Here is a 15631-nt window from a genome sequence, read left to right as displayed (position 1 = left end):
CGGACACTGATGTCGCATTACATGACATCTACTTGGAGAGAATGTCAAACTTAACTACTGCAGTTGCTGATTTTGTGGCCTGAGTATATCATATTGGACAACTAGAAATCTAGGGCAACCGTGCAAAGACTTTGAACATAGTTTCATATTTCCAAAGTATAACCCATTTTTCTGACAGCTAATTAAAGGCTGCCTGATGAAGCTAGTGCCCGTGTTAAGACTTCACAGGTACAATGCATGCTCTGCCCTTTTTTAAATTCACTTCTGTTATGGTAAGTAAAGCATACAACATCAGGAAGACGAGTCTGTCTTCTATTTGTGAGTTCCAAAATGCACACATTGTCACATTCCTTATTCTTTAACGCTGTATATTAGGTATTATACTTCCTGCTGTGCTTTCATTAGTTGTTAGCTCTCGAATGCAAATAAGTCCGCCCCTGCAACTTAAGACAAAATCAAACCTGTTTTGTCAGGGAAAGCCACAGACTCATTGGATTGAGTTGCTGGGCAACAGCAACAACAACAACATTTATTTATATAGCACATTTTCATACAAACAGTAGCTCAAAGTGCTTTACATATTAAAGAATAGAAAAATGAAAGACACAATTATAAAACAAAATAAATCAACATTAACATCGAATAAGAGTAAGGTTCAATGGCCGGGGGGACAGAAAAAACAAAAAAACTCCAGACGGCTGGAGAAAAATAAAATCTGTAGGGATTCCAGACCATGAGACCGCCCAGTCCCCTCTGGGCATTCTACCTAACATAAATGAAACAGTCCTCTTTGGATTTAGGATTCTCACGGAAGGGCTTGATGATGATGATGGTCACGTAGACTTCTGCCTTTTAATCCGTCCATCATTGTTGGAGCATCGTGAAGCTTTGAGTAGGTGCCACCACCACAAAGAAACCGGAAAAAGAAACAGAAAAGAGAGTAGGGGTCAGTACCGATTTTAGAGCCACCATGAATAGTTATTTTGAGGAGATTGAACATATAGAGTATCAGGATTAAGTTAAATTACGATTAAAATGAAGTTATTAAAAGGCCATGTTAAAGTAATGTGTTTTCAGCAGTGTTTTAAAGTGCTCTACTGTATCAGCCTGGCGAATTCCTATTGGCAGGCTATTCCAGATTTTAGGTGCATAGCAGCAGAAGGCTGCCTCACCACTTCTTTTAAGTTTTGTTCTTGGAATTCTAAGGAGACACTCATTTGAGGATCTGAGGTTACGATTTGGAATATAAGGTATCAGACATTCCAATATATAAGATGGGGCGAGATTACTTAAGGCTTTGTAAACCATAAGCAGTATTTTAAAGTCAATTCTGAATGACACAGGTAACCAGTGTAGTGACATCAAAACTGGAGAGATGTGCTTGGATTTTCTTTTCCTTGTTAAGATTCTAGCAGCTGCATTCTGCACTAGTTGCAAACGATGTATGTCTTTTTTGGGTAGTTCTGAGAGGAGTACGTTACAGTAATCTAGACGACTGAGAACAAAAGCGTGAACTAATTTCTCAGCATCTTTCAATGATATAAAAGGTCTAACTTTTTTACTATATTTCTTAAGTGAAAAAAATGCTGTCCTAGTGATCTGATTAATATGCGATTTAAAATTCAGGTCACAGTCAATAGTTACCCCTAAATTCTTTACCTCCGTCTTGACTTTTAATCCTAATGTATCAAGTTTATTTCTGATAACCTCATTAGATCCATTATTGCCAATCACTAAAATTTCTTTTTTCTCTTTATTTAGCTTGAGATAATTACTATTCATTCATTTAGAAACACAAGTAAGACATTGTGTTAGTGAAACAGAGTCAGGGTCATCAGGGGCTATTGACAAATACAGCTGTGTGTCATCAGCATAGCTGTGGTATCTCACGTTGTGCCCAGAGATAATCTGACCTAACGGAAGCATGTCAATTGAAAAGAGCAGCAGACTCAGGATAGAGCCTTGTGGAACACCATATAGAATATCATGTGTCTTTGAGTTATAATTACCACAACTAATAAAGAATTTTCTACGTTCCAGGTAGGATCCAAACCAATATTAGACACTGCCAGAGAGGCCCATCCATTGACTAAGGTGATTTCTAACAATATTGTGATCAATGGTATCAAATGCGGCACTCAGATCTAAGAGGATGAGAACAGATAAACAGCCTCTGTCTGCATTTACCCGCAAGTCATTTACTACTTTAACAAGTGCAGTTTCTGTGCTGTGATTTGTTCAGAAACCTGACTGAAACTTTTCAAGAATAGAATTTATTTAATTAATTTATTGAGGTGGTCATTTAGCTGCATAATAACTGCCTTCTGTAGAATTTTACTTAAGAAAGGCAGGTTAGAAATGGGTCTAAAAAGAAGATGAACCATTTAATGCTATATGCATTTTAAGTAATTTCATAAATGCATCCATTTATAATTAACATATGTTTTACCCTTGTTTTCCCAAAAAAAAGAATATACACACTTAAGGTATACAGTGTACTTATGCATAAAGAAAATTTATCTGTGTCACCTTCTGCCCTAATTTTTATTTGCCTTCACATAGAGCACACACCATTGTACTTCACCATTTAGATTGTTTAAAGTTTTTCAAATATTGGTGGATTGTAAATAATTGCACATTTTCTAATATTCTTCATGTGCACAATTTACATTTTTTTGAAGCTTATTCACTATATGCCAAAAGGCATAAAAATGTTTTGAGAAAGAATTTTTGGTCTAAAATTCAAAGAGACACATGTCACAAGCCTAACAACTGCTCATATGCTGAAAAACATTTCTGAAAAGTATTGTGGATGAAGTGTCATATTGTGATAATGGCTTCTCATTAGCAAGAATGGGACAACTTCTAAAGATGAAGGTTGAATGGATGTAGCACACTGCTTGGAAGTTAGCAATAATCTCCCAAAGCAATGTGCAAAAATGGTTAACACATACCTGAAAAGGCATAAAGCTGTTGTTTTGGCAAGGAGTGGCTTAACCACATAGTAATGTGCGGAATCTTAATACTTATGTAATTAGCGGATATTAGGAGTTTAATATATCTAATTAGAAATTAATCATTTTGTCATTTATATTAATAATTTTCTGAAATTCAGAGTTTGCAATGATTTTTTTTTTTTTTGACAACCTGAATTTTACAGTTATTTCTTGTTTTCCCCTTTTGCTGAAATGGTGCATTCATAAAACAAAGTTTGTCCTTTGCAGGTGTGTTTTTGAAATAAGCGTAAATGGGAATTTGACAAATTCAGTTGTGGTGCATCAGTGAGTTGGTTTTTTTTTTCTTTCTTTTTTCCTCTTGCATATGCTATTATTTAAAAGTGAATACATTTCTAAAACTACGTAGGCTTCTTTTAATACTTATATGCAGAGCTGTATGAGTAACACATTTGTTTTCTAATCACACAGCTTTGTTTGATTTTATTTGCATTTGTCCATACTGTCGAGTGCATTTGGCCCACTTTCTGTGGTTTGCCTTGGTGTAGGACCTTTGTGAATACAGTGAATCTGCTTGATTGGCACTTGTCTTGGGGCTTGGCAGACAAAGTAACGAATGGCTTATTAAATGAAAAGTTCCCCTCTTTGTTTTAAGTATTTTTTTTAATAACTTGCAGTGCCTACAATTTGTTATTAAAGTACTAGAAATTTGTATTTCAGCAGCAGTTTTTTTCAAAATAAGAGATTAAGAGAGTGCTACCCAGGCTATAGGATGTCAACATCCATATCAGACTGCTGCAAGATAAATCTTGTAACATCCCAATATATATAGGGTTTTCTTTTTGTATTTTAAGAACTTTTTGGACTGCATATATTGTCTGAGGTGATATAGGGTCGTATGTTTTATATATTTATAATTACTTTTCATTATGTGAAAATAGTTTATATATTTGGTGCGTAATGTATCTAATTTATTTTGATTTTTTTTTTTAGTGTTTTTGTTTAATATTTGGGTGGTGGGGTGGAAAAATAAAATATGGTTTAGGTGTTGGCACAAATCTATCAATTCATCCCTCAAGTGTAGCGGAACAATTGCTACTCAAATCTGTTGGTAACTGTGTCACCCCTCAAAAGTCCTGTTTCACTGCAGCTTGAAGTTTACAGGGTGAAACTCCAATAACTAAAGATGCATAATACTGAGGACCGGCTCAAATCATTGCTTTAACAGGAAAGGAAAACCTACTAGGGCCATATCTAATATCCATCTATCCATCCGGTAGTTATAGATATATATACTGTATTTCCAGCTGTATATTTTTGTGGGCCTGCATAGTTGATCAATACAACGAACACATCATTAAGTATTCTAATTATACACCCAGTTGTGGTTTATGTGCAGTTTACATGTTGTCCCCATGTCTACTTAGATCACAGTTCACTAAAGACGTGCTAGTTTTATCCAAATTGGAATTTAAGTCGTGTACATATGTGCATGAGAGGGCCCTGTGATGGACTGGCACAATGTCAAGATCAGTGTGAATTGGTTTAAGACGGTTGAAAATGTTATATTTTTTCTGCTTTAATTCTTCTTTAAAATACTGCCTTACTTTTGCAACCTGACAACTAGATGTATTCTCAGTAGTAATGCATTTTTGGCCACTTCAATGACTGCTATTCACCTATCTGCACAAATAATTTATTATTGTATTTTTAAAAGGTAGAGTACCTTGTGAAAGTATTCACCCCCTTCAGTATTTGTCCTGTTTTGTCACATTACAATTTTACAACCAGGAATTAAAATGGATTTTTAGGGAGTTAGCGGCATTTGATTTATACAGCGTGCCTGCCACTTTGAAGGTACAAAATATTTTTTTTTATTGTGCCACAAACAATAATTAAGACTAAAAAAAACCTCACAAGTATGCATAGGTATACCCATTTCCCACAAACCCGTCACACAAAATCTCATTTGTATGTTGACTGAGATGGTGTTTATGTGTGATGTTGGGATATATGATTTCTAAGATTTGTTGTGTTAGAACAAGACTTCTGTGTTCTTTACAGTTAAAGTGCTTTTTTTTCCCATAGAAACCCTTAACAAGAGCATTTGCGAATTCCACTGAATTGGACACTAAAAACGAAGATAATCAAAAATCTACATATAGCTATTGAGTATAGAGATTCACAAAATCGATCTTGAGATTTTAAGAATCGATATTGAATCTTTGAAACGAAAAATAACTGTTAATCATGAAATTTATATTTTTACCCAGGCCTAATGTTTAGGGTCATTGTCCTGCTGAAATGTGAAACTTTGTCCCAGCCTCAGATCTTTGGTAGATTGAAACAGGTTTATCTCAAGAATTGACCTGTATTTAGTGTTATCCATCTTTCCTTTCATCCAGAACAGTTTTCCTGTCTCTCCTGATGGAAAAACAACACTACTACATGATGCTGCCACTGACATGATTCACTGTGGAAATGGTATCTTATTCAGGGATTTCATAACAAAAGAGATAAATACATATGCACTCACAGATTTTACATTTTTACTTGGGGTGTGTGTATGTATGTATGTATGTATGTATGTATGTATGTATACACACACACACACACACCCCAGGTATTTTGTTTTCATTCCACTTAAACAATTTGGAGACTATATTAAGTCAATTACATAACATTCAAATCAAAATCCATTTTAATTCCTGATTGTAATTTGACAAAACAGGACAAACACAGAGGGGGATGAATACTTTTACAAGGCACTGTGCCTTTTGATAGAAACAATGCATAAACAGAAGCAAGCGACTGAGCCTGTTTCATTTTTACAGGAATGCCTGTAATTCTATTCCAGAGCTTCTTGGCCCATTTAAGTTCTAAAAATGCCAAGCATTACTGCTAGGAGAGAGGCCAGAAGGCTATGTGCGTCATGCAAAGGAACATCTCCTCTGAGTTTCTGCCGGAATGGTGATATATGTTTTTCAATTCACTGTTTTATGTATGTTTTGAGTAGAATTACCGACAATGACTTGGCACCTCTTAGCTGTTTCTTCGGTAATACTTTTCAGGGTTCTGGATGACATCCTTTTCTCCCGTCTGTAGATGCATTGATTTTCTTGCTATAAAATGTAAGGAATTTGATTTATGCACCAACTGCATTTTCAGTTTATCATTCTCTTTAATTTTATGACAATTTCATATTGTATGGGTGTACTTCATTGGTTGCTCCTTATTTTAAGATTTTGTTAGTTTTGAGAATCTTTGCCTTCTGTATCTTAGAGGATCAAGGAATCAGCAAGTGTTTGTATAGCAGATTTCAGCAAGAGCACTATCACTTTGTAAAGCACAGAAATATTGGGCTGAAAGTAATACAAGATAAGAAGTCTGATGCAAGTTAATCCGACAGATTAAATAGAAACATGGATATATTTTGAAGGTGTAATAATGAAATATGACATCTCAAGCTCAGCAGCTGGAAGGCATCTTTGGCATATTAGAGATGCCATCATTATTAGCAAGCTTTCCCAAGATTTTTTTTTACTCTTGTTGAGATACTTTGCAAATTGCAAAGTATTTTTGGCATAACTTAAATGGTCTCAGCACTGAGGTGTCAGGTTCTATTTGTTGAGTACAGCAGTGTATTTTCCTTTTTTGTAAAAATGAAAATTTCTGTATTGTGTACATTTTCTGAAACTCAAGACAATTTTTTTGTAGTTTGTCTCCATCTCATTGATTTGCTTCATTTGCATTTGTGACTACTTATCACATGCATTTCTACCATTTTCATGTTTTATTTGTATACTGCCTTTTCCCTTTGTTTTAGACATGGCCTCATTTAAATACTGTCTTAAATTTCATCTTGATTATAGCAGAAAAATATTCCGTCCACTTTTCCTGGCTGCCTTTTTTAAGATTATTGCAATTAGAATCAAAATTTTGACAACAGGTGGTAAAGAAGTATGCATAGCGTAACAAAAAATGACACCATTGACCTCTGAAATTATTTTGCTCTGTCTTTATATAATGTTTATATTGGAAATCATTTGTAGTCTCAAGAGAAAACCACCTAACATAGAGACAACCTGCCCTTTACAAATGAGAACCTTCCTCTCCCATCAAAATAACTATAGACTAAATCTAACATTGTGAAATGATAGTGCTGTTCACTGTATCAGTATGCTCAACATTTAAATTCAGTAATGTTTATATTTCTTTGTTCTGATTTCGGTAAAGTGTGTGACTGCATTTAATAACTTAATGTCGCAGTGTGTTTTCTGAATGACTCCGTTGCTGACTAGACTATAGTATTCACAGGTTAGCTATGCTGATACCACTGTCTGTTCATAGTGGAAGCCTATTATGTTTTCTGTACAAAGCACACTTCACTTGGTTCCTGTTTCACCTTGGGCAGCATGGAGGAGTTTTATGTGTCATAGTGGCCATTCTTCTCAGTTTAGCCTTTAGACATAGACAGCACCACACACTTTGAAGAAGGGAGGTCCTCACATAAGTTTCAGAATCAACAGCATAACAATTATTCATCAGTACCATAAGAAACATTGCCTATATTATAAGTTGACATTGAAAGAACACTACTCAGAAAATTAACAAAAGGAGAATGTGCAACAGACAACCTCCTGGTATGATAGTTGAACTCGTGATGCATGAACTGTAAAACTGCATGCTGAGACGATTCAAAGTCATATTAAGCCATCCTTAAAAATCAGGTACAGTCTTGAGTCTTTCATCAAGCATGTTGTTTTTAATAAATGTAAAACTTTGTTCAGAATGAACTCAAGCTTTGTGCATATTGCTTTTGATTGACTTGTGGGTTATTGCATTGTACACAAACAACTTTGAAATATGGTGGTGTTTTGCTGGCAGGACATCTCATGCATAAGTGGTTAAACAAATTTAAAAATAACTGACTATTCAGCCTAAGGTAGCTTATCAAACCCTTTTCACTGAACAGTAGCAAAATGATATCTAGTTAAGATTTAGACTTCCTAAGTTTATCGATATCTACCACACATAGTGACATATTTCAAGTATTTATGGTTCTGTTAGTGAAGGTAAGCTTTTTAATGTTTGTGAAAAATTCCCTATTTTCCTGTTAAAGAACTTCTTTTTACATAAACAGCTGACATCCACCATACTAAATTTGGTTATAATTTTGAAATCTTACATCTTGTCACCTTTTCATCTGCAATTTCTCAAACTGGAAATATTCAGCTCAGTTAGTTTCCTAATTGCTCTTGCTTTTCATTCCTTGAATAAGTCTAGTCACAACTCTAATCACAGCACTTTTTTCTTTCTTGTAGTTTGACTTGCCCTTTTAGTTCATGCTTTTTGTAAGCTTATGAGGCCTTTGTTGCAAAACATGTTTCTTGGTCAAAGTTAACTATTTCTTTACGGATCATTCCACTATTCCAATCATTGTAAAGATAATTTTTTTAAGTGTGCTTGCGTATAATATGTTAAGCACCCTTTTCAAAAACCTGTATTGTCTGTCCACATGAAACAAGTCGGAGCCGCCTATGGACCAATTTTGATGAGATGTGGAACACTTATTCTTCAAAGAAATTTGTCAAGACAGTTCAATTTTTATTCAGATATGTCAAACAGATCATGCTGTACAAATTTCAAAACTTCCCATTGAAGAGCATTGGTGAATTTGCAAGTTTGTCCATCTTATAAGGTAGAAACATTCTGTGTGACTTCAACTAGATATTAGTTTACTGTTTCAATTTACCCTTGGGAGCGGTTGCTTGACCTTGTATATTTGCATATTTTAATCTTTTACACATCTGCTCAGATGCCCAATGTTGCCAGGAAGAGCGTGCACAAATGGCTCACATGGCAGTGCCTGCCTCCTGCAATTTAAGGTAAGTTAACTAGTAGAGTACAAAAAAGTCAGTTCTCTGGGAATAAATAGAAGGGGACAGCAATTATGTAAGTATATACAAGACTAAATTGACTGGACAATATTATCCGCAGATTATTATTGTAACAAACCAACTTTATCAATTTGGATTTAAATGATGTTTGAACTACTGTAAATAATAACACGGGAATGGTGCAACTGCCCTAACTGATATAAACAAAGGATGGGTCATTAAAATGGACACTGGCATCAGGAGGTGGGAGGTTTCACTGGATTAAACGCCCATCTTTGGCACCCAATCCCTAATGTTTCAGTCCTAGAAATACACAGACAATCAATGCCAGATCATGTAACATTTATATCCCCATTATAATTCCATTCCTTTCCGAGTTCTTCCTTATTTATATCATTTTAGCAAACTTAGAGTTTTAAGTAATATTAATAGTTTAATGAGGAGCTTATTTTAGTTCCTTTCTTGTTTCATATGTTAATATTGATGCTGATTTTTTTCTAGTATTGGTCAATTTGTATTAATAGATAATTTTCAAATACTAATTATTGGGTACTACTCTTGGGTATTCTTTCAAAAATGTTGTGTTTAAGAAAATTGAACAACAATTATTCACAGACCCTCCAGCACTAACATACTTCAGTCGATGGCACTTTCACATCACTTGACTAGAAATTTGCAATATACGAATGTTATTGAACCATCGCAAGCCTATCTGTGCTGCATTTTTTTTATTCCATTGTAAAGTGCTGTTATAAACCACATCTTACTAACACCTAAAATTGCATGCTATTATCACTGACTTCTGAAAATGAGTTGTTGTTACAAAACTACTTAATAAACAAAGATGTAACAACTGACTCATTGAAGTAAATAAAAATGTGAAATGCTCTAATTTTCATATCCGTTAACTTAGTCGTCAAATGTACAAGAATGTTATGGCATGTGTACATTGTCTAACTTGTCATTGTTTTTGATCTGCAAATGTCACTTGCATGTTGTTTGCAGAAGTTTTTGAAACTGGCAGATGTTATCTGACATGAGGAGGCCAACCAACTAAAGCCAATGTATTATCCATTTACTTGTTTGGGACTCTCTGTTATGAAGAGTGACATAGGTAATCTTTTAACATTTTTTGCAGTATTGCTACATGTACTGGTATATTTTACTCCTCTATGCCAAAAAAGCAAGCAAGGCAAAATGGGAGAGAGTTGATTGAGGTATCATGCTTCACATATGATGTTGTTAATTTTTACACATGTACTAATCATTCATGTTTAGAGTTAAAAAATAAAAAACAAAAAATTAGTGAAAAGGTTTAGAATGAATACTGTTAAAAGACATGGTGAATATGACATTTGGGGTTATGAGATTTAATTTTTTTTTTCCTTGAATTATGATAACAGAAATGGATTACATGTGTCAAACTTGTCTATCACATTTTCCTACTCATTGTTCACAGTCTGTTAATTGACCAGTAATTTCTGGTGCAATAAAATGAAGTGGTAGAATATCATAGTTCTTTTAACTGCCCATCCCAACTGACTGAAAGTCGGATTATTTTAAATTATTGTTTTTCTGCATTTCTTGATGTTGTAAAAAAAGGGAAGCATATGTTCATACCCATTTCAATTTCTTTATATGGCTTAAAGGATTTAAGACACTTTAAAAAAACCATTAAGTTAGGAATCTATCAAACAAACAGGCAAGCATGACAGCATGTTTTAAAATGCTGAATGCAGAGTTTACTTCTAACTGTTATGTTTTTAAAATATAAAAAAAATATTAAAAGGGTTAAAAGTATAACAAGTAAGAACAGAGATAGTAAAAATACGTATAAGAATACAATATCAAAAAATACAGAAAGTAGAAATTAAAAAAATATAAATTTGCATTTAACAAACTACTTGGCAGAATAGAAAAATAGACTGCAAAAGCACTTTAAATGCTTCATAAATTCCTCAAATTTCACTTTCTGAAAATGCTGCTAAAAACAAAAGTATAAGGTGTAAACTGGATATACATAAGTATACTACATGCTCCAGTTGGAGAACTGGGAAATGAAAGCGCAGAATTATTTGATGGGGAGCAAAATGTGGCTGAACACCAACACTGTTGTCAGTGACATCATGTTCTTTAGCAAGTTGCATGAATCTCAATTTGGTTTGAAATAGCAGGTAGCAACACCTGCTCAGGCAAGATTTATTTTCTCAATGTGCCAAATCTGTTTTAGCTGAATCTTTCTTAGGGAGGATTCAAGGTGTGCTCTTACCTTAACATTAGTGACATGTCTATTTTGCAGTTCATGGTATTTGCAGGATTAAGTAGCACACTTATTTTTACAAATACTGTTCTTTTGTCTTCCATCCATCCATTATCAAACCCACTATATCCTAACTACAGGATCATGGGGGCCGCTTGAGCCAATCCCAGCCAACACAGGGTACAAGGCAGGAAACAAATCCCAGGCAGGGCGCCAGCCCACTTCAGGGAATGCACGCACACACTAGGGAAAATTTAGAATTGCCAAGGCACCTAACCTGCATGTCTTTAGACTGTGGGAGGAAACCGGAGTACCCAGAAGAAACCTACAGGGAGAACATGCAAACTCCACACAGGGAGAACCGGGGAAGCAAACCCAGGTCTCCTAACTGTGAAGCAGCAGCACTACTCTTTTGTCTTCATGGTCTATATTTATACACACATGCATATTTTCCAATGTGTTCAAGTTTCATATAGTTTCCATATTTTTTGTACAGTGAGTTCATAGTAGTGACCTCTAAAACAGTCAATCTGAGTAGCACATCCTTGTTTTACTGTATTAAAGCCCTTAGATGTAGAAGACTTTTGGCTGGAACAAAATGATAATCGTATATTGAACCAAACAAATGCACCACACAACAAATTGTATGTTTTCAGGCTGACAGCTTCTCTTGAGGAACTCTCAAAAAAAGATGTTCATCACCAGGGAATTTAACAGGCTGTCAGTTTATTTCTATGCTGTGTTTAACCACCAGCTTAACACCCTTGAGGACTGGTTTAGTCATTTTTGAAAATCTTAAGTTAATACTTTTCATTTTTCTGCTGTTCTCCAGTACTGCTGAAACATAAGCCTAGGACACTTTGCCTTGTATTTACTGTTGGGGTGTATTAAGAAGATTTCAGAGCACGTGGAAATATTGGCGTTCGTAAAGGTAAGCTGACTCAGCAGAAATCTGCCAGTCTCAGATGCCAGGAGCAAAGCTGTAAGATATTGACACATAAAAGGAGCAGAACATAAGGCAGCAGAGCTGAGTTCTCACTGGATCACACACTCAGGAGGTTAATCAGCAGGATCATTTGGTCTGAATAGATCATAGCTGCAAAATAATGAATTCTGACAAATATAGACATTAAAGTTTTATAGCAACATTGGAGTTAATCCACATTATGATGTGGTCAGATTGATTAGATAAAACTGTATGATCTTAAGATTTAATGGTCTCTTCCTATAAAAATGCAAAATGCTAAAAGGTGACTGATCCATACACCAAAGAGGTAATGCAGAATAATGAATCTTGATAACAGCTCAGTAAACCTGAGATCTGGTTATATCAAATCCTAAAGCTTGCAATGTTGAAACGTAATGGGCTCAACTTTGATAAATGTACAGTGTTGTTTGTGAAAATTTACAGACTCAGACTCCAAGGAAGAAAAGTTTTTCTTTGCTGAGCTCTGGCTGGATAAGACTATAGGAAAGTAACGCTGTGGGAGTTGAGGTGTGACAGACAAAAGCTAAATAGGTGGTGTTGGAATCTTGACAAGACCCAAGGCTTATGTAGCAAAATCTTCAGTGAAACAAAACAATAAAAGGTAGAGATAAATTGGTATTGAAGCTGAGTGATCATCTAAAAAGAAAAATCTGTTGAATTTGGAAATCACTAGTGCTGAAAGCTAGATGTTTGTAAATAGATATGTAGACAGTGTATTCAGTGATTCATTCTGCTCTGTGACATCTTTTCCCATAGTAGCAAGTTGAAATTGCTCTCTGCATTTTCACTGCCGAGTTGCTAAATAGGCTTTGCAGTTTATGGTCAGAGAAGGCGTTAATATTGTAACAGTACATGTATGTCTGTCTTGACCTTTATCATTTGTGTGTTCAAAGCCAGTATTGTGTGTTGTTTTTTTTGTTGCGTGAATGCTTTTGTTTGTGAGCAGCAGAGTCCTAATTTTCAGTGGCTTTCATACAGAGATGTGGACAACTAAATGAGCTGTATGTGTTCTCATTCAAGACTCGTGAAATAAATTCACGTGCCTTTAAGGACTTGAATGACTACTGCTCGACCAGAGGTGACATTTTCCTTAAAATGCTGTTTTATTTATTACTGATCTTTCTTATCTTTTAGCAATGGAAGAATTAGTTTGTCATTTTTAAGATTTTTGTTTATCTAAAATCTTTATTTTTATTTATTTAGTAGAAACCATCACAGGCTGATAATGTCAAATTCTGCTGTAGGAGAGGTGACGGATAAGTTCATGTTATGTCATGTCGATTTAGTTGTTTCTGACACTGATTGATCTAGTGGACAGAAGCTTGCCAACATTTTCTGTCAGTAACAGTGTCTTTATATTTTGAAGTCCCTGGCATGATGACTTTCTTGCATCATATTTTCATTCTCCTTCTTTACCTGTTCTATTTGATATTTTTCAGGGCACTAGTCCTGTCATGAGCAACCATTTTTTTCTGTTGTTGACACAACTGTTTTAGCTCAATCTTTACTGTAAATGAGTTCATAAAATGTACTACTTTGTTAGTCTTGGAGACCATAGTGTATGCATAATATCCAGCAGCTCAATTCAAAAGCAAGTTGTCTTTCCCTCTCACGCTCTGATTTCTGTCATGATTCCCAGAATTTCATAGCTACAGTATCTGCTACTAATGGGAAAGTCACTCATTTAATTTTTTGGACTTATTACCAATGCAGCTTTTGGAAATTTAATCAGCTAGTCTTGTTGTGCTGTGTTGTACTCCTCAAGGCCATGTCACACTACATGACTTTTCTAACAATTTCCAATCATAGACTTTACTGACTTAGACACTGACTAATGTTAGTGAGTCAGAGGCAGTCGCTATGTACTCCTGTGGCCACTAGTTATTTAGTGCGACATCCCCACTAACTCATCCCAGTTAGTCTGTGACTTGCCCTGGTAAAATTGATTTTGTCTCAAGTTGTATGGATATGCTCTGCATACAAAAGAACAGACAACCAATGAATGCCTGCCCAGAACTACAATACATATAATGCAGAGACAAGGAATAATGGACACGGGTGTTTTGGACCTCGCTAACAGAAGAGAGTTATGCATCTGATGGACTTGTGTTTTATCACAATTGGATTGGAAAGATAAAAAAGGCCAGAAATTATGGCTGAACCCATCACATCTATAAACCCTTTGCACAGGAACTGGCTCTGTCAGAAAAGGAGTTGAGCTCACAATACATTGTAAATGTGAAACTGCATTGGAAAGTCGACAAAATGTCATCTAATGTGACATGCCTAACAACTTCTAGTTGTGTAATCTGAAACAGTCTTGATGACGAGATCAGCAGCTGCAGTCATCCAAGTCTGACATTCCCTCCACCTAAAAGTCCTATAATGCGACATCAGCTTGAACATTACCTTTATTTTGTGACTACAGCCTCTTTCCATGTGGATCTTTCAATCTGAAGAAATTGAAATCTTTAATTACTTTGTTTCATTGTGTTTTGTTTCGGGAAAATGGTTCCAGGGATTAGAACATAATTAGGCAAAGAATCAGAGAGAAGAGGTCCAATACTTCTATTTTATTTACTTAATCAACTATAATAATCAAACACATATAATGCAGACATACAAAACAAAACAATACTTACAGACATATAAAAAGACATAGAGCCATCATCCCAGACCAGTAGACTGAGGGGGCCCGCTTGTCAGTCTTGTCAAAGGACCAACCCATTTTGCCTTTCATTTACCGGGCGGTGCGCGCTGTCCCCACGGTTGAGCCTCCAAAGAAACTGAGGGCGAAACCTTCCCTTATATACTAATTGAGCGTCCTTGCCCAAAGCGGCTTACGTGCAAGCAGTGTATACAGAAGTGATTGGTTTCAGCACACACACCTTTCCACGGGACGCGGTGTTGTTTTGCACTTGGTCCTGATGATGACAACACCTGGTACCAAACGGCACACAAAAATAATGAAGCCCCTCGAAGTGAAAAACAAGTCAGCATAACCCTCTGGCCATATTCCCAGTACTTTTCCTTCTTGAAGCTGGTTTTTGCGCTGAGCGACCAACGCCCATCTGCTCTCTTGATCCCCCCCCTCTCTTTAGAAAAATCCTTCCATTACACATTGTTTTATCTTCATTTGTTGATGGCCAGTCTCCTTTAAGGAACAGCAAGCCTGAATTTAAATTTTCTTACTTTTTCTTTGAGTCATTTAAAAACTTTTCAACTTTCCTTTTTTGTAATCCTGCCATTGATATACCAGAGTTTATCTAAACTGTTTCCATTTTTGATTGCCATTTTTGTTTTCTCTAATTCCATCATCATCTTGTAAGCTAAATTGCAAAGATGGTACAATGCAGCTTTTATTAAGCCCTGTTCCTGTTTAAACCTTTCTGGTCATTCATACTCCTCAGTCAAGATTGCTTTTATCATATCAATTTTTAACCAAGAGTTCAAATACAATGAATATCCTTTAAATATCCTTTACAGTATTTCAGATTTACAGTCACAAAATGCGAATTCTGCAACAGTC

The 15631-nt window shown here is 35.5% G+C and overlaps 1 protein-coding gene across 3 annotated transcripts in view; it reads left to right on the top strand.

Annotated features, from left to right (window-relative positions):
* The window catches only part of xxylt1 (xyloside xylosyltransferase 1), an 85226-nt gene extending 72996 nt beyond the window's left edge, over nt 1-12230 (top strand). Inside the window, exons 4-5 of one of the 3 annotated variants that reach the window (XR_005635300.1) lie at nt 9860-9968; nt 11947-12230. Coding sequence is in view for 2 of the 3 variants with exons in the window: in XM_039766210.1 (XP_039622144.1) it covers nt 5789-5837 (49 nt within the window). In the remaining variant the exon portion in view is untranslated. Of the gene's footprint in view, nt 1-5788; nt 5908-9859; nt 10526-11946 lie in introns of those variants that run through there. The other 2 variants (XM_039766221.1, XM_039766210.1) reach the window with 2 other exon arrangements.
* The last annotated feature ends 3401 nt before the right edge of the window (nt 12231-15631 follow it).

This window comes from Polypterus senegalus, chromosome 1 (genome assembly GCF_016835505.1).
Source record: "Polypterus senegalus isolate Bchr_013 chromosome 1, ASM1683550v1, whole genome shotgun sequence".
In the NCBI taxonomy this organism is placed as follows: Eukaryota; Metazoa; Chordata; class Cladistia; order Polypteriformes; family Polypteridae; genus Polypterus; species Polypterus senegalus.
The sequence above is the reverse complement of the archived record's forward strand: the minus strand, read 5'-3'. Positions and strand labels throughout refer to the sequence as shown.